This window comes from Spermophilus citellus, assembly GCF_964194105.1.
Source record: "Spermophilus citellus genome assembly, chromosome: 4".
Taxonomy (NCBI): Eukaryota; Metazoa; Chordata; class Mammalia; order Rodentia; family Sciuridae; genus Spermophilus; species Spermophilus citellus.
Window position 1 is genome coordinate 96,754,322 of NC_138185.1, and position 20,196 is coordinate 96,774,517.

The 20,196-nt window shown below is 41.8% G+C and overlaps 2 protein-coding genes across 5 annotated transcripts in view; one reads left to right on the forward strand and one right to left on the reverse strand.

Moving 5' to 3' along the window:
• ATP10A (ATPase phospholipid transporting 10A (putative)) overlaps positions 1 to 20,196 on the reverse strand; it is a 187,926-nt gene that overhangs the window by 26,088 nt on the left and 141,642 nt on the right. For 3 of the 4 annotated variants that reach the window (XM_081291318.1, XM_081291317.1, XM_081291316.1), the window contains exons 5-12: positions 18,790 to 18,921; positions 17,649 to 17,779; positions 15,704 to 15,956; positions 12,051 to 12,262; positions 10,466 to 10,660; positions 7,473 to 8,040; positions 2,775 to 2,878; positions 2,557 to 2,683 (exon numbers count right to left, since the gene is read on the reverse strand). In XM_081291318.1, the coding sequence (XP_081147444.1) occupies positions 2,557 to 2,683; positions 2,775 to 2,878; positions 7,473 to 8,040; positions 10,466 to 10,660; positions 12,051 to 12,262; positions 15,704 to 15,956; positions 17,649 to 17,779; positions 18,790 to 18,921 (1,722 nt within the window). The remainder of the gene's footprint in view (positions 1 to 2,556; positions 2,684 to 2,774; positions 2,879 to 7,472; positions 8,041 to 10,465; positions 10,661 to 12,050; positions 12,263 to 15,703; positions 15,957 to 17,648; positions 17,780 to 18,789; positions 18,922 to 20,196) is intronic. The other variant, XM_081291319.1, reaches the window with a different exon arrangement.
• Positions 5,549 to 5,902, forward strand: LOC308647334 (large ribosomal subunit protein eL43-like; the record flags this gene model as incomplete). The annotated part of the gene is made up of 1 exon (XM_081291420.1): positions 5,549 to 5,902. The coding sequence occupies one exon, from the start codon at positions 5,549 to 5,551 to the stop codon at positions 5,900 to 5,902; it is 354 nt and encodes a 117-aa protein (XP_081147546.1).

Sequence of the window (20,196 nt, forward strand, 5' to 3'; positions counted from 1 at the left end):
TGATTAATACATAACTCAACCAGTTTTGTACCCTTCACTAGATCACAACTTTCTGCAGAAAGAGCCTGGTATCCCCCAGCTGCTCAGCAAAGGTGCCTCAGTACAATATCTACCAAGATAGAAAGCAGGGAAGGTCTGTGCAGGTAAACTGCAGTCTTGAAGGAGTTTTCACCTATTCAGGGAAAACCTAACAGCTTGAAAATATAAGATCTTTTATTTCAGTAACGAATTGACCTTAGTAAAGGGATTCTTCTTGGGTCACTCCACAGACCTTGCCTATACAATCTGTTGGTTTGAATCAAGCACAGAATAGTATTACAAAGAAAGTAATATATTAGTATTAGAGAAAGTATGCCCACCTGGGCATCACATATGGCTGAGGAAAAAGGGGCAAAGCCCTTTTAGAATGATCTGAAGTCTAGTGTCTTTCTTCAGCATTCCAAGGTAGCCTGTTTGCAATATAATTTATGTGACTTTGAATAAATGCCACCTTCTTTACAATCTGACCCTTGGGAGGGCCTGACATTTCTAAGTATTGTAACGTGGGTAATTGGTAGAGTTTGGAGTGAAGTTAGTGCTGTGCAATGCATCACTGTGCTGGGATGTCAGACAGCTTTCAATGAGAAGGGATAGGATGTCACCAACTGGGGAGTTCCAGATGACATTTAGAGAAACTAACAAGAACACCAGGCAAAATGAGCAGAATGTTGTCATTTGGATTTAGGTTCTTGGCCAGAACATTTTGAAAACAAAAATTTCAGGAACACAGTGTGAATGGTGATCCTTTCTGCTGATGATATTTATTTGTGGCTCTCTGGGGCTATTTAATATGAGCGCTTAAATGAAAAGATTTAGAAAGCAGTATTTTGCTTTGGGATATGAAAAATAAAAATACGTCATTTCACTTTCCTAAAACAATGGAGTTACAACACAGAGCCCATAATTCCCTACCTGTAGATCAAGCTGTGGTGAACAATAAATGGTGGGTGGCTCTTGTTTCTTCCAGGTTGGGCTTCATCACTTAAATATATCAGGTAGTAGAAGATCATAAGTGGTTGGCAACTGGCTTGTGGGAGGGAGGCTGAGCTGTCCAGTTTGCCCATTTCTGTGCTGTAAACACTCCTACTTTGCTTGATTTCAGTCTACCAACATGGCATCAAAAAGCCTTGTGAGGGCTAGGGATATAGCTCAGTGGTAGAGCACATGCTCTGCATGTTCAATTCCCAGTGCCACAAGTTAAAAAAAAAAAAAAAGAAAGAAAAAACTGTGAAATTCTTGAAATTTTATGCAATATAGAAGGAGGTTATTGCAAAATTCTTGAAAATTTACAATGGAATCTTGTTAGCAGGCAAGAATATGCTCTAGTACACTGTTGATGCCCAATGTAGGCAACACATTGGTTCCTTAACTGACGCATATCAAAGCCATTTTCATATGCTCCTGGAGGAAAGCCATCTGCCTCAGGGCGACAGTAGGACATGGTTCAATCATAATTCTGAAAATTTTTGATTATCTAGGACACTGACCTCACCCTAACACAAATAACTAGAATGGAGGATAAGTATAAAACCCCTCCTTTAGATGTTCACACAATTGCCCAACTAGAATATTAATTATAGAATCCAAATTAGGAAGAAATTTCTCTGAAAAAGGCATAGATAGATGTTGGGTACAGTGGACTATTATATGAAGTGTGTACATGTATTCATTATATCTAGTGTACATCAGTCCATTTAATATTAAGTATATTTTATATTAGACATATAGACATATAGATTTCTCAACTCCTCTGCCCAGAGAATGAGGCTAAGTGAATGCAACCTTTCTTTGTTAAATGGAGAAGGAGAAACTCTCTAGGACTTTATGCAAAATGAATGGGATCTGAGGATGGAAGGGAATGTCAATGTTGTGATGAGCTCTTCCTGAGAACACCTAGAGTAACAAACTCTACCCATACAAGGACTTAGGTGATTTATTCACTAATTTAATAAGTATGAAGTTAAAATTGATTATTTCAAATGTTGAAATGAGCATAAAAATAATAAATATTTTATTGCTAACACTCATCAGTATTTATTAAATATAAATAGGAACACAAGTAGGAAATATGAGCATGTTTTAGTAAATATGAGCCCATTATCTTTTCATCTCCAAATAATCTGTAAAATATTCATAAAATGCAAAGTGCAGCAGTTTCTGGGGCACAACCCTTTCTCTTGTTTTGCCAGGAGGTTGAAATCCTTTCAACTCTCAATTGTCAAAAGACTTGCTGTTCATCTCTCTTTTTGGTGGAAGAGCTGGATCTAGGGGAGGCAAGTTGGCTCCCATCATGGAATGCTGGGTACATATGGGTCCCATGGAAATAGGCCAGTGAGAATGTTTATTCAAGGACCATCTAGGCTGGGGGACCCAATGGCATCAAGCCAGGTGGTTCTTTAACCAAGTCCAGAGCATGCAGATCAGCCACTGACTACAGCCAGACCAGCATCCTCTCCAAGACCCTCTCTTCAATTTCAACACTGCTCCGTAGGACAGGCAGATCACAGGCATAATTACCCAATAGATGCAGATTCGTCTCAAGGCGAATGGCAGATTGGAAAAGGAGCTCCTCTCGGTTGTCCACAGATGATTCTGCTTCTAAGTGGCTTTGCAACCAACAGGCATACTCTTCTTTGCTCAGAACCTATGTGAGATACACTGTTGAATTCTGTGTCAGGCACTGCACACGTTGAGGCACCCACTTCTGCTTCTTTGCAGAGACAGTTCCCACTCACCCTCTTGGCGATGCACAAGGTACGCAGGCCTTCCATTGCATACAGGTTGAGGTAATTCTGTGTTTTGCTTCGGATCTTGTTTTGATGCTTTCCTCTGGCGTCATCTAGGTCAGAGTAGAAGCAGAAACATGAATAAAAAGGAATGGAACCCAGCATAACACCCTGCAGTAAATTCATGCCCCCCCCCCCACCATCTGCTTCATCACTTTCAAATAATGCACACAGTTCCATAAAGAATTCAAAGAAATAAATCAACTAATTGGTCTCATCAAAATGCATATTTTTAGCTATTTCTAAGATCATTTGTTGAAATGAGAAACTCATGAAAACAAAAACCTCAACAAAAGACATCCAGAATCAATCCTTTGGTCCAGCCTATTAAAGGAAGGTGCCCATTCTAATACTTATGAAAAATGGGAAACTAACAGAAAGCGCAGTTTCTCTCCTCAAAACATACATCATTGGTAGTGTTACCAAATAAAGTAGAAGATATCCAAATGCTGCCTCCTCATGTGAGATGCACGTTATATAGCTGAAATTCAAATTTAACTGAATATTCTATATATTTTATTTACTAAATCTGCAACCCTAAATCTTAAGGTCCTTGGCCTTGGGGAAGCTTTTTTACTATTCCAAGGGCATCCCATGCTGGACCTAGCAAGAAGCACTCTTATCCCTATATCCTGCATTCTCCTAAAGGGTGACAAATTCTTCAAGGGAGTGCCAAAGTTGGGAGTTGACAAAATCTTGGGAGTTGACAAAATCTCACTCGTGTATAAAACAGATACATGGAACATAAACAGGCATACAGCATCTCTGTGGAATTAAAATGTCGCAAGAGGTCAATTGTTTTTAAAAAGACTCCTTAATGAGGGGTTGGGATTGTGGCTCATTGATAGACTGCTTGCCTGGCACGTGTGTTGCACTGGGTTCGATCCTCAGCGCATTATAAAAATAAATAAATAAATAAGATGAAGGTATTGTGTCCATCCACAATCCCCCCAAAATATTTTTTTTAAAAAAAGACTCCTTAATGAGGTGATAATTAGAATAAAAAGAGTTGCTTTAGATTGCTTTGCTTTAGGGATTTAAATTTCCTGAGAAGATGAAGCTCAAATTTATGTATGTATGTATTTATTTATGTACGTACATATGTACGTATAAGGGGAATGAACTCAGGGGCACTCTACCACTGAGCCACATCCCCAGCCCTATTTTGTATTTTATTTTAAGACAGAGTCTCACTGAGTTGCTTAGCACCTTGCTGTTGGCTGAGGCAGGCTTTGAACTCAGGATTCTCTGTCTCAGCCTCCTGAACCACTGGGATTACAGGCGTTTTAGAAGATATAGATAAACCTCTGGTATTTTAGCTCTCAGAAGTTGTGGATAACTCTTTCAAGATTCTGATGATTCTTTGAACTTTGAAGTAAAAATAACAAGCCAGGTGGGTGGCACATGTTTATAATCCCAACAACCTGAGAGGTTCAGGCAGAGCATTACAAGCTTAAAGTCAGTTTAGGCAACTTAGTAAGATCCTGTCTCAACATAAAAACAAAAAGGACTGGGGATGTTACCTTAGCAATAGAGGGCCATGGATTCAATCCCTAATACCAGCCCCCTTGCCACACACAAGATCAGAATAACAATAGAGCACTCTGGTTGTCCCAGGGACAGGGAAGGTGGAGGGATCTCTGGGTAGAAAAAAGAGCTGAGCTTTAAGATTAACCACATTTGTCAAAATAAATCTAGAAGAGTAAATAGAGATAGTCCGGACCATTTGGGACCCTGAGTACCTGGGACAAGGGGAAACACAATTACCTGCTGGGGCAGGGAAGACAAACACACAGCCATGCATTGCTAATACAACCCATTCTCTCCCACTGGGTCAGTTTAACCAACACATGCCTCTTGGTGAAAGTATTGTAAGCTCTTTGAAGAAAGAGGATGGGTTAAATTCTGTGACATCTTTAATATTTGGAGATGAGGAGAAAGTGTTAAAATGTCCTTCTTTTATGAAATAATGGTGCTGTAATTTGTATCTTAAGTGTTCCCAAAAGTCCCATGTGGCAGACTGGCATGGTTGGGAGGTGGTAGAAAATTTAAGAGGTGAAGTCTAATGGAAGGTCTTTAGGTCACTGGTGGTGTACCCTAAGAAGGAATATAGTGAGACCCTGACCTTTCTTTTCCCTTTTGGCCCCCTGGCCATGAGGTGAGCAGATATGCTCCACCATGAACTCCTCATAATATTCTGCCTGTTATAGCCCAAAAGCAATAGGGCCAACAAATTGTGGACTGAAACCTACAACCATGGGCTAAAATAAACCTTTTCTCTTTATAAGTTAATTATTTCAGTATTTCGTACACTGATGAAAAACTGACTAACACAGATGCTATTATCAAAACTTAGTGATAAAAGTTTTGTTTGTGTTTTGTCTATATTTGAGATTTTTTCTGTTCATTTAAAAAATATATACTAGTAGAGAATACAAGTATGGCAACTGCTGTGGCCTCCTCTGTGGAACCTGTTTCCTTGCACAGCTCAACAGGATTCCTAACTTTCTTTCTAGGACATGACAGGCCTCTCCTACTACCTTTGTCCCACTCTTGTATTCTAGTGCAAGTCCAGACATTCTACCTTAGATATGAGCCATTGTGTGTGTTAGTGTGTGTTAAAGACTGAAGCATGGGGATCCTTTACGTTAACTTTAATGCACAATCACAAAATAGGACAGAAGTAGTCTCGAGTAGCAGAATAAAATCTGCTTGGCCCATCTATGTTTTTCTTCCATGTGGATGCAAACAAGAATCAAACATCAAGCTCTTCAGTCTCGGGCCTAAGTTGTGGTGACATAGCTAAACACACTAAGAAAGTCGGAATCATCGGTAAATATGGGACCCGCTATGGTGCCTCCCTCCGAAAAATGGTGAAGAAAATTGAAATCAGTCAGCACGCCAAGTACCCTTGTTCTTTCTGTGACAAAACCAAGATGAAGAGACAGGCTGTGGGGATCTGGCACTGGGGTTCCTGCATGAAAACAGTGGCTGGTGGTGCCTGGACCTACAACACCACTTCTGCCGTCACAGTCAAGTCTGCTATCAGAAGGCTGAAGGAATTGAAAGACCAGTAGAAAGTTCTACCATATAGCAAAAGTGTGGTTTATTATTAATTGTATTAACTGGATTTTCTGATGTGAATTGCATTAATATTGCCCTTTCAAAAGATTTGTAAATTGAAACCCTTCTAATTTGAATTGGAAAATTTTGCTGAAATGGATTATTGTAATTCAAGTCTTTTTTCCTCAGTAGTCAGATGATAATGGCATGAAACTAAGTCTTATGGCTTAGGTATATACTTAGTTTTGTTGTTGTTGTTGTTGTTGTTTTTTAAAAAGCACTGTTCAACTACTCAGAGATACACTGACATAATTGTACAAAATTTGTTTTAAAGGTAAAATGCGCTAAAATACACAAAGTATATAAGCTTAAAAAAAACAGACAAAAAAAAAAGAATCAAACATCAGATTGAAGAAGCCTCTTGCCATACAATGTCAGCCCATGAATTGGTTTCTATGCCAACAACAGGACCACCATAAGGCTAGAAAGGCAACATCCTATCCAGAGTTGGTTGTCTAACTATTTTCAGAAACACATTTGCAAATTTAGATCAGATGCCTTTTGAAGGACACAATTCTGTGATGAGGACATGAAATTCCAGTCTGCAAAGATCCTCTAGCATATTTTCAGGCAACAGGGTAGTCCCAGGCTTTGGTATCCAGAGTTCTGTCATAGGACACTGAGATTATGGTTAATAGGGCTGGTAGAAGCCAAACTCCAGAAGGACTTTTATAGTGCATAATATTTTACAACACAAGGTACCCAAAGCTGCTTCAGGATATGGAAGACAGCCAGGCTTCAGGGGTCAGGCAACAGAGCCCCTATTAGGTCCCCTCCAGCTGCCAATAGCATCCTTACCTCTACCCTGCTCTTGACCTCCAGAGCTGAGTCACACTCCTCCTCAATTGTTTGAGTAACGGAGGAGGGAGGACTAGGTTAACTGTACAAGTATGGCTCCCTCCTTGCCTCCAAGTTCAGGAGCATTTCTAGCTGGAAAGATTTATAGCCTCTTTTGCTGGATAAAGTTCCACCCTCCAAAAACCAAAACAGTGGTTTTTAATTCCCATTTTAAGTCAAAAGGGACAAAAGAGACTGACATGGAGCTGCTGCTTAGCCCAAAGTCAGGACAGAGGGTAGTGAGAGACAGACCTGCAGCTATACCTCCTTGTCACCCCACATTGTGGCCTGAGACAGCTCCACAAATAGGCTGAAAACTGTGGTCTTGACCTCAAAGATGCCCCCAGTCCATAGGGCAGGAGTGTACTTCCCAGAATTTTTAGTCTAGAGGTTTCAAATAAATATTCACTGTTCAGATTTAAAACCTGATGCTTCACAAGAAATCTCCCAACACCACTGCTCTGGAGCAGGGTTGAGGGAGGAATCCAGTCATCAAAGACCCCTAATGCAGTTTAGTCCAAACCTTTAAACTGGGAAATAGTGATTGAAAGAAACCATTATATTTTCTAATGGGCATTGTTTTAGAAAAAGGATAAATGAAAATTGCATCACCCACAAGACTGGGTTAGGAGATTTCTCAAAAAATTTTCCCCAAGAATTGGGTGCAGCAAGGGAAGGGGCTGGTACCTGAGGAGCAGGGCAGCAGGAGATCCATGACTACTGAGTCAGCCCCCTTGGTGTAGACATTGATCTCATCAGTGAGTGGGTGCCGGATCACCACAGACATCCTCTTGCGAATGGAGTCAAAGCCGAGCGTGTGCAGGAGTTCAAAAGTGAGCCTTCCTAGGTGGGGCAGCTCCACTGACACCTGGTCATGTAGCCGATCCACCAGTGCACAGTTGTAGGCCTTGGCCGCATACACCAGTGCTGCCTCGTCTGGGCTCTCGGCCTCAAACCTCAGCTCCTGCTTTGGCTGAGGCTCCTGGGGGCAGTTGGGTTCCCAGCTGTCTGCGGGGGTGCTGTAGCCATTGCTGGCAATGGCTGATGCAGGCTGGCCCAGACTCTCCTCCAGCCTCAAAAGCATGCTGTCGTTGGACAGAGTGGACATGAAGCTGCATCCTGATTTGTGGCTGGACTTGGTGGTAGCCAGGCTCCCGATGCTGCTGCAGCCAGAGGTCAGGCGGCTGGGCGTGAACCTCCGGAGGAAATCTTCTATTGTCTTCACTGGAGACTTCAGCTCAAACCTTACCCTCACCTTCAAGAGAAGCAGTCAGAAGACAGGTAAAGGGATGATAATATCCTCTGACTTTGCATAAAAGAATCAGAGAAGTGTGTTCACCATTGCCTGGCATAAAACCTGGCTTTTTTTTTTTTTTGCCAATTATAAAGTCACTTAACAAAGACAGCTTTATGAATTCCTTTAAATTATGTCCACAAAAATTTAAGTGTACAAATCACATTTCTAAGCCCAAAAAATCTTTTGCAACAAATTAAATATATAGACACTGGGTGTGGTGGTACATGCATATAATCCCAGCAACTTGGGAGTCTGAGGCAGGGGGCTGGAAAGTTTGAGGCCAGCCTGGGAATCTTAGTAAGACTCTGTCTCAAAATAAAAAATAAAAAGATTTGGGGATATAGTTCAGTGGTAGAGTATCCCTGAGTTAAATCCCCAGGGCTATAAATACATAAATACATACTTAGACAAATTCAGGATCTAAATCATTAAAAAATACTTTAACTAAAACAATAAGAAATAAAACAAAATGAGATATATAACAAATGTAGATATATATCTAAAATTGTTAAACTTTCCAAAAGTTTAATGATGGAGCAATGGGACCATACTTTAAAGAGCAAATGTTGAAACAATCAAAATATTAAGTTATTATTAAAACTTTCTGATTAAGTAGAGTTGTCCAAAGTTGTGAATTATAGTATTAGCTTCCAGAAAGTCAGGTTATTTGGTAAAGCAAGGCAAACAGAACCAGACTATGACAAAGGTGCCTTTTCTTTAGGCCTATGACTTTACTTATTCTTCTTTGCTGATAGGGATTGAATCCACAAGCCTATACTAAGCCTATACTCTTTCACTGAGATACTCCCCCAGGTCACATGTAATGACTTTATGTATGCTACACATTCAGGTGGGGAATGCACACATTCCTTCCATAGCTCCCGATACCTCCAAATGCTCTTAAAGGTGGCACTCACCAATATGTGGCAACAGAAATGATCTGGAGAAATGTTCATTCTCAGGCTAAGGGTGGGCAATTAAATATTCCATTCCCTACACAGAACTCATAGTGTGTATAACTTTCAGAATGGCCTCATGCGTGATGGGGTCTCTTACTTACTCAATAATTGCTACATTGCTTATGTCTGACAGGCAGGGTCTAACCTTGAAAACAGATACCCCATTCAGGGATGCGCCTGCCAGAAGGCTTTAATGCAGGGTGGTGGAAGATCCTGAAGGCCAGGTAAGGGATGCTGAGAGGCAGCTACATGCTATAGTAGGAAGCAGCTCCTGCCCAGGGCTGGCAGCATAAGCCTGTGGTCTCTGAGTGTCCAGACCTGTCCACTTGGGATCCACTTGGTTCACTGGGGCCTCAGCAGGCTGGCATAGCAGGAATAAGAGCACAGTGGGGTGGCAGCTGCTGTCAGATATGCTATCTCAGCAGACAGCATGACCCACCCTATTCATCCCACGTTACTTGCCAATGGCTCATCAGTGGAGCCTGCTGGAAGGGCTGATCCAGGAGGTTAGGAAGGTGTAGGGACAGGTCTATGACACATCCAGCCCTCATACACCTTCCTTTTATCCATTCCAAAGTGCCTAGCTTCTAAATATATATACCCATGCTGACGCACAGCCCTCAAGCAATGTGGCCCACCTGCAGGACTTCCTAAGGATTATTCAGGATCCCTTAACACATCAAACCTTTCCTGTCTTAAGGGAAAGCCTTAATGTTGGGCCAACGCAAAACTAACTTGGGTACTGCTATTTCCACCACCCTAAGTAACCTGTGATTAATCCTTGACTACTTCTCCTTGAAGGACAATGTTAAACGTCTTTATTAACATTACATAATTTGCTGTGTGCCAAACCCGACTCTGAGCCCTTTCCACAAATCCTCACCACTTCCCCACATCCCAAAAAAGCAGAGATGGGAACAACATGTCTAAAAGCCTTAAGTCAGGATTGAAGTCCAAGCATGTTGTCCCAAAGTCGGGGTACCCAATTCTTCCTTTCTCCTCTTCTTTGGTAATCTGAGACCTGAGACTCTGGGTAGGTCACATTGGGTAGCCTGCCCTCTGCCCCTGCTCAAGGCCAGGTAGCAGAAGAAGTACCAAGGCAGGTGGAGCCTCCTGAACTCACCTGTCCACCCTATAACAAGGTCCAGGTGGCCACTCTATGCCCTTCCTGTCTGAGGCACAGAAGGTGTCCCTGGCAATGTGTCCTCTCCCACTTGGCCTCAGTCCTGACCTGTCCACTGCAGCCTGGGATGACACTGCAGAACCAATGCACTGTTTCACCCTGTGTGAAGCTGCATCTTTCTTAAACCTGAGAGCAGCTCCTTGAAGGAAAGAGAAGCATGCTCACCCTCAGGAAGACTACCAGAAGAGTTTTTGAGAAGATCAAGGGCATCATGTGCTCTTGGGGATACTGCACAACTTGCCTTCTGTCGTGGCTGATCCGGGGATGTGACCACTACTGTATTGCAGATGGTAAGCGCAATGAAGAAATCAAAGACGTCAGACAGCTCTGGAGAGAGTTGGGCCAGAGGGTGCTCCTGGTGCCTTGATATGGCCAGGTACCTGTCACACTCGCTCACCTTCTCTAACAGCTTTGGATCAGGTGTAATGTCTTTTTCCTGGGGAGAAAATGGAGACACATGTTGAGTCTGAACCAGTGAACTGTCAAGGATCTTCGTGCTTACCTATTTAAGGAGCCTTGGTTTTATTAAAAGGTATAAACAGAACTCCACCTCACATACACACTTATTTCATTTTATAATTGTACATTATATATAACTTTAATTGTATAAAATGTATCATTTACATATGGAAAAAATGCATATTCTTATGTAAATACATATTTCTTATGAAACAATATATCTAAGATATATTATTACAAAATAACATGTGTCAGCCTAGAAAAATTCAACAAATTTGTATCCTATTATCCCACAAAATATTTACTTTTCAAAAATATGCTTCTGTATTTCCTTGCAGGTTTTTATCTTTATATTTAAATTTCACATAATCAAAATATGTTATAATAAATTGGCAGTTTCCATTTCCACCCAAAACATTATACTATCTGAACTTTTCCATGGCTTTAAGGATTATATAAAAACACATCTTTAATAACTTCAAAATGGATGGATATATCATCATTTATCTGACCATCTCTTGATCACTGGATATTTTGACTTCTTTTCACCATTTTGCTGATATAAATAACATCTTGATAAACTTCTGCAAACACCAATCTTTGAATTATTAAATTACTAGGTCAGAAAGTTTGAACACTTTTGACATGTGGTGCAGAAATATTGTCAGGAAAACTTGTTCCAACACAGTTTCCCTTGGGTCTCCCAGAGGCCTTTTGGCATCCCCATGTAAACCCATTGATCGGAGTCCACAATTCTAGGCCACCCCATTTAAGTGGTGGCTTCTATGTGGGCATAGAAGGACATAAGAAATGAAAAGCAACTCACAATGTATTTTTCCCTCAGTTCTTAAAACATTTCATAAGTAAAAGTATCTTTTGGAATTTGTCTCTGGTTTCTCGAAATTTCCCTGCCCGATGGCGGTGGCCTATAAACGCATGGACAGCTGACAAGGCAAGGAAGAAAATAGTGCCACTCGATTTAGGCTCAAATAATTAACTACTTGAGAGGAGGGAATTGACTTTGCTTTTACACAGTTGTCATTTTGCTCTGATGTTTTATTCATTTCATTTGGCAGGACAGCTTCTTCTCCATTGCCCTTGGTGGGTGGCTCACATGGCAATCACCCAGCCATAGACGTATGGCAAAGAGGCTGTGTCAGTGTTTTGGAAAAGATACAACAGTGGGGAGAAGATACTGGCCAGAAAAACTTCTGCTAACTGAGCAGAGCCAAACGACCCAGCAAAAGCTTATTTGTATAATTAAATATAGACACCTTTGGTGATTGAAGAAAATGACAGTGGAAGAAAGCAGGAGGGCAGGCTGGGCATCCTCCCAAAGGGTCATGTGCCCGTGCCTGCACACTCACCATGGGGCTGCTGAAAGCCGTGTGCTTGGACAGCATGCTAGCCCTCTTGGCCTCAGCCCGGCTGCCTGTGCGCCAGTAGGACTTTGTACTCTGACTCCTGTGTAGGATCCGAACACTCTGGTGGCTCCCAATACTGCCACGCTGGGATGAGCCCCCCCTGGGCACCTCCTCCTCTTCTGAGTCTGCCTCCTGGTATCTGGCCAGACGCTGGGCTGTAAGGACAGGAACACAGAATAAGATATCATGGGAGCAGGTTGAGCAGGTTTAGCAGACTGAGCCAATTCAGGGCCTTTTAGGTTTCATGAGGATTTCGGCAGGGTGCCCAGAGCACTCAGTACCTTCACTTTCTAAAGGCAAGGCCACATTTATGGGACTAACCACTGAAAGAGGTTAAAGCATATTCTTGTTTATCTGAACTCTCAAGTCAGCCTAAGGAGACTGATATTCTCAACCCCATTTCTCAGATGAACAGACCAAGCCTCATTTCAGAAAACTTAGGGGCTTGCTAAAGTCACAAGACACAGTCACAGAAGGATGATGGTGGCACCCAGGCCCAAAGGATGACAAAGCCTGGATCCTTTCCAGTATGATACAGTGGTCCACTCAACCAACAAGTCAGGTGTGGGCAGGTCTTCTTTTTAGGTAGAACCAAAGTGCACATTGGATTGGGCCAGCAGGTGGCCTGGAGGAAGGCAGGGCAGAACATGCAGGCCTGGCCCACACAATAGGACTTAAGGATTTGCCCATCATTTGCCCACTTTCCTCACTGGGGCCTTCCAGGCAGATGAGGCATTGTGAATCTTTTGAAACAAATGTATGGGACTTCAGCTGGGATGAGAACACTCATTGGTGCCAACCTCCTTATCAAGGACAAGTGGACAGGGTGACCACTGGTGGGAGAAGGTGGGACGGGCAGGTATTCTCTTTGCAGGCAGAAACCAAGCTCCAAATGTACTAGCTAGAACGTAGACACAATCACACGTCTAGGCTTTGTTCCTGTGAAGTGCTGCAGATCAGGGAGGCTTAAACTCCTCCTAAGATCACACACAGGAGGATCACTTACAGACAGGGTGATTGTGATGCTGCACTTGAGCCCTTAGGGGGCACTGTTGAGCAAAGTCCCTGAGGCCATGGGGGCATTTGGTAAGTAGTATGAAGAGCTGCTTGTTAACCAATGATCCTTAACAAATGTCCCTGTTTTTCCGAGTTAGGATGGCTTGCTTCTTCATAGATGAGCAACAAGGAGACTATTCATGAGAATTACCCATTCAAAATAAGCACTTAATTAGAACTTCAAGTGCATGCCGTGCTGGGCAGAACTACAAGGAATCCTTACACGAGGGAGCCTGCTGAGAAGCTGCCCAGAGAAGAGGATGCCCAAGATACTGATCAGTCATGTGGGATAAGCCTATGTATTGAACATATCTTAAGAGACTTTCCTTTACAGATGAGAAATGGGGAGACAGAAGAGGAAGTCACCTGACCACTATCAGAAGGCTGAGTACTTCCCAACACCAAGATTCCAGGCAGCAGGGATGTTTGATTCCTCTCAAACATCCTACCTGCTCTTAGGTGACACTAATCCCAGTTTGGTGACACTGGACAGCAAGAAAAGGCAAAGCCTGGACACAAGATTCTATCTACTTTCTAGCTAGTGCATTTGGAGCTTGGCTTCTGCCTGCAAAGGGAATACCTGCCCATCCCATCTCCTCCACCACTGGTTACCAGGTATCAGAGTTCAATGTAGCCACCACTAAGGACTGCCTTCATGCCTCCCAGGATGTGGGGGCCAGGGATGGGGCCAATGCTGGTGTGAGATATTTTCTGACTCCAGTGACTTCAATGAGACTTTTGAGGTCCTCATGGAGGAAGAGGGCAAGGTTCAGGAACTACCTATCTCTGGGCATGCACAGTCAGGGGCTCCAGGTCATCAAAAAGAAGCACACCCATGGTCTGCATGACCACTTACGGCATATGAGCTGGGCTCAGTGCTCAAAGGGAAATTTATCAGTATTAATTTACCAGTGAGTGATCAGATCATAGGATTAACTAGCTGAAGGTGCTCTCTGTCCGTCAACTGCTAATCCAGGCACTTCTGTAAAATGTTCTGTGGAGATGCATGGTTGGTTATTTCATTACTCACCAGAAATGCTCTCCTATTTTCTGAAGGCAACAGAACTCTTTAGTTCTGGTAAGCATTTAACAACTGTCAAAATCTTTCTGTGATTTCTCCCCATGGAGCCTCAGGTCCTGACTTTATTAATATTTTCAAAAATATAATATTTTTAATTGACAAATCATAATTATATACATTTATGGGATACAATGTGATGTTTTGATAGATGTATGCAATGTATGCATATCCATCACCTCACCTGCATATCATTTTTAAGGTGAGATGTCTGAAATTTACTTGTAGCTGTTTTGCAGCATACAACACCTAATTATTAACTACACATAGTCACTGCTATGCAATAGATATCAAAACCTGTACTTTTTATCTGTCTGAAACTTATCTCAATTTCAGAAGGCTGCTGAAGAAAATGCTGCCTGGGAATGAGCTATTCTGCACAAATTCTAGCAGTGAGAGAAGGGGACCAGAAGGGAGGAACAGGGTCTAATGCAAAGAAGGGGTAGGGAGGATAGAAGGAGAGTGGAGAAAGTGTGGATAGGTTGAAGTATGGAATACTATCACAGACAGTTTATTTTGGGTGGCGAATAAGACATTAAAGTGTATAAGTTCTTCTGCCTTCTGTTTACTACAATTGCTTTAATTGTATATGGAGGAAGGTAGAGGATATCAAGATAATTCTCGATTTCATAAAAAAATCCCAGATTTCTCATCAAATATCTCTAAAGAAGTTTCCTATTAATGCCCAATGGCTGCTCCATTCCCCCTATTCCCCATTTTATACAGGTCTCTTTATGTTATTTGTTGCAGTTATAGGAGGGAAATAAAGTCTTTGTTGCAGATCAGGGTGGCCTCGCTTGGAGGTGCTATGACCCTGAAAAATTATGAGTGCAGGACCACTTCTCATCGCACCCTCTCCTGCCTGGGGTGGAGACTGCTGGTTTAGTCACACCCTTGGCTTAAGAAGTCATGGCTCCCCTTAGCCTTCCTTCAGAGACAAAGGAGGCAGCAGAGGATAAGGAAAGGAGAGGTGGGAGGAGGGGCTGTCTGAGCAATCATAATCGAAAGTGAGGCGATTGATTTCTCGCCAGCTCCCACGGACATTTTGTTCCAAGGGAAAGAATGCAGCCTGAATTAACCAATGCCCTTCTAAAAATCTTTAGCTGATAACAGGAAGACAGATGAGTGACAACAGAAACATCTCTTTGTCCCTGGGTGTGACAGAGTGAAATGACTGCATGCCTCAGAAATGAGCTCCTTAAGGGTGCCCTGCCTGCTGCTGCACTTGCCCGACAGAAAATGAGTGCTGAAACATGCCTGCCATTCCACACACTGCAGTGAGCCTGGTAGTGTCAGCCTTTCCTATAAATCGTGCCAGAGGCTCCCGAGGTGCTCTGACAGCCATGTCTTTTTGCTTCCTTGAAAATCAGCAATCCCTGAAGCTGGTGTGTGTGTGTTCACACACAGCATTGGATATAGCAGTTTTCTGGTCCAGCCCAAATAGAAAATCCCCCAGACTCACCATTTGCATCATGAGAATATTCTATGCCAGACACTGTGCATCTTCGGAAAACCATTTTATTCTCAGTTAAAGTGCCAGTTTTGTCTGAGAAGATATACTGTATCTGCCCTAAGTCTTCTGTGATGTTCAGAGCCCGACACTGCAGCTGAGAATCTGTCTCTTCATCGTACAACTCTATATCCTGGTTAATGAAGTACACTTGGCAAACTTTAACAATTTCAATGGAAACATATAAGGAAATAGGGATCAAAACCTAGGAGACACAAGGCACACAGGATGAATGACCGTGAGGACATGGAGCTATAGAATTGGTCTGATCTATTTAAATGACAAATGACTACAACCAGGAGGAAGCAGGGACTATACTGTACCTTTAAGAGCTTAAATAGGTTGGTTTAGAGTCACTATTGGAAAAGGATTAAAGAATTGGCATAGAGTTTAAACTAGGACAGCCTATGATGCAACTGCAGAGCGGAAATCCACTATGGTGTCTGGAAGTGTGACCATGGCTTGGGCAGAAGCAAGCATTTTCGTATTACTAAATTGTGCTCGAGAGAGGCTAGGAAAGGAAAGAAAGAAGAGAGAGAGAGAAAGAAAAAAAAATATGGCATAGTCAGAGTCTGCGTAAGCAAAGTCATCTCAAACCATGGCAATGTTTGACCCCCAGGCCTCCCTTGGGCCCCAGGTGATAGGAGCTGCCTGTCTCTCATGGACACAACCCCAGAGTTCAGACAACATCCACCAAAAAATGACATTCTTTTTTTCAGAGCCTAGTTTTGTGTTAAAGCACCATTTCTTCAATCTTGTATAATATAGAATAAATGGACAAAGCTTTGCAAGAATTGTTTGCAGTCATGTCTTGAAATTTTTAGACCAACTTCCTTGAAATTAGTATTTACTTTTTAGAGTCACAGCATTGAAATAATTTGTATAGGCCCAGAATATCATATTCAGAGTAACATGGTTCTCTGGGTAAATTAATTATGTTAATGAAATGCCAAATATTACCCTACCTCAATACCAGAACAAATTTTGCATTTATATAAAAGGACTAATTTGGAAAGTTAAATAAGGCTGTTTCCTGTATATGAAGCACAGATGATAAGAGAGAGCAGAGCTTCCCTCCTAGGTGAAGCTAAGTATACATCCTCTGGTTATTCTCTATATTCTCAAAAGGGTTGGTGGTGACTCTTGCTTCCCTTCTCATCATTTGGAGCACTGGGACCATCCCCAATCTTTAACTAAACTTTCTAGACATAGACTTTCAGTAACTGGGAGTTGTGAAGGAGGCATGTGAATAATATTAGCAACAACAACAACAAGTACTGATAAATGTGATAACCTGAATTGAACTGAATCCTGGAACAAACAAAAACCACATCAGTGGAAAGATAGGTGAGCTCTGAATGATGCAGTTTGAATTGTGTTCACGGCAAAGTACCCAAGTTATTTTCTTGTCTTTATAATACACTACAATAATATAACATGTTCACATTTTGGAGAACCTGTGTGATGGAATTATGGGAGCTCTTTATGTTAGTCTTTTCAACTTTTCTGTAAATCTTAAAATCATTTCAAAATAAAATTTATTTTTAAACAAAGTAATTTGGGTAGGGGATTGCCTGATATGAGGCCCTGGGTTTGATCCCCAACACTGAAAAGAAAAAAATTGAAAGGAAAAACAATGAAATGAAAATGATGACCAACACCAAGATTTCAAAGTATTAGGAATCTTAAGAAAAGCAAAGGAGATCTTTAACTTGAAAAATCACCCAAGGATGAAAACCTATAAATAAGTGGAGAAATAAAAAGCAACACATCAGGCAGATAGATTTGTGGTTCTCCCAGATGCAGAAATTATAGGAAATTCTTAGCAGACTATTATGACTTTCAAGTTCTCTTGAGAAAAGTAAAGCAAGTATCACACGATGCTTAGTACTGTTACCTGCAGAACTATTATCATTGTCAAAAATGAGTAAACTGCTGCTGTGACTGGGGATAAAGAACTGCCGTCAGACTCAGGGACATCAAATAATGCTTTCTTATCTTGATACCGCTGTACCCACAATCCATGTCCTGTAGCAACATTCGAAGAGAAACATCATTCATCTGATAGAAAAAGTATGAGCACTACTAGTATAAATTAAGCAAAACTTTTAAGATTACAGCACATTTAGGACAGAGGACATAGCACATATGGCTTTATTAGCCTGCCTTGCCATGTAAGAAAGTAAAAACACACAAGTATTTTTGGCACCCTTGATCAGATTTCTGGAAGGAGCTTGAAATTGGACTTATCCTCATACCAAAAGTTTCCTATTGTTGATGTGTAATGATACCACTGGTCATAATGTAGGAATCATCTGTGTTTAGCAGTGTGAAGCACACAAAAAAGAATTTTGTAGCGTGTGTCTCACAAAAGACTAGTCTCATGAAAAATCAGTGGGCTTTGGATATGCTTCCCATTATTATTCCTTTTGGAGATTCAAAGTTCACATTCAGAGAAGCAACAGCAGTAGACACGATTTAACCGACTGGGTCCCCCATCTATCTGATAACAGAAGTCTTTTTTGTGTTCTATATGCTTATGTCCTTTACCACTGAGCTCTCAGACCATGTCACACCTGTCTCGTGTATGTTGGCAGCAGATCAGGGACAAGGTGAAGGTCCTGTACTGGGGCGTCAACACACTTCCCTACAAGGCTAATGTAAACTGCAGCCCCTTCTTGGTATCCAAGTAATGTTTCTTTTTTCCTGATTTCATGAAGTTCACATTGTAACATCTTGCTATTGGCCTTAGTTTATCACCAGCTTTCTGATGCTTCTTTCACGGACTCATTATTACTGCTGCTGTGATGCATCCATTCTTCCAAAGAGTTGTCAATTCAGAAAATAACATTACTCTGCCGTCAATCATCTAGGCATCTCAATGTGGCCTGTGCTGATGCAAACAGCCCTTGAGACCAAGTCAGTGGAAAAAATGTGTTTTAGAATGCTGGATCAGAATGAGTCAAGGCAGCCCACAGAGCTCGCCTGGAGGCTACTCAGCAGTGCCCATTCATTGGTGATCTATCTAGGAGACTTACCGACCGCTGAAAACAGAGACATACAAACGAGGAGAAGGACACACCAGAGCACGTCGCAGTTCATCTGCCTCTCAAGTTGGCTGCGCTTGTAGCGGGGCCCGCTGTTGTTCAGCAGAGCCTTGGTTTCGTGTCCTGTTGGGGAATAGGAAGAAATGTAGTGAGCCAATGACCAACAGTTAAAGGACCAGTTGATGTGGATCCCATGGAATGAACTGCTATGCTGACACCCAATTATGCTTATATGACAATCTGGGTCAAAATAGCAGGGTATAAAATTAATCTGGCATATTTAACAATGGTGGGAAAATGAATGGAAATAAATATGCTATAATGCCAAGACAGAACACTTTTAGTTGAGAAATTATTAGAACAATTCTTACTTAAGCTCTCTTCGTATCCTAGTTTCCTAAATTTCCTACAATGGTATATGCTACTCTTCCGGATAAAAATTAGGGAGAAATGTTTGAGAGCATACAGCACCACATGGCAGCACGCGATCTAAAGTGCCTATACCTGTAGTGTGCTCTTTTAAGGTTTTCAGGAAATAGTCCGAGAAGGGCAATAGCTGGGTCAAATGGTGGTTCCATTCCCAGCTTTCCCAGGAATCTCCATACTGCTTTCCAAATTGGCCGCACCCGTTTGCAGTCCCACCAGCAGTGTACAAGAGTACCCTTTTTCCCACATCCTCGCCAGCACTCGTTGTTGTTTGACTTCGTCATGGCTGCCAATCTTACTGGGGTGAGGTGGTATCTTAGGGTGGTTTTGATTTGCATTTCCTTGACTGCTAGAGATGGTGAGCATTTTTTCATGTACTTGTTGATTGATTGTATGTCCTCCTCTGTGAAGTGTTTGTTCATGTCCTTGGCCCATTTGTTGATTGGGTTGTTTGTTTTCTTATTGTCTAATTTTTTGAGTTCTTTGTATACTCTGGATATTAGGGCTCTATCTGAAGTGTGAGGAGTAAAAATTTGTTCCCATGATGTGGGCTCCCTATTTACCTCTCTTATTGTTTCTCTTGCTGAGAAAAAACTTTTCAGTTTAAGAAAGTCCCATTTGTTGATTCTTGTTATTAACTCTTGTGCTATGGGTGTCCTGTTAAGGAATTTTGAGCCCGTCCCCACAATCTGTAGATCGGAGCCAACTTTTTCTTCTATCAGACGGAGAGTCTCTGATTTGATATCTAGCTCCATTCACAATTGCTAGACTGTGGAATCAACCCAGATGCCCTTCAATAGATGAATGGATAAAACAAATGTGGCATTTATACACCATGGAGTATTACGCAGCACTAAAAAATGACAAAATCACGGAATTTGCAGGGAAATGGATGGCACTAGAGCAGATTATGCTTAGTGAAGCTAGCCAATCCCTAAAAAACAAATACCAAATGTCTTCTTTGATATAATG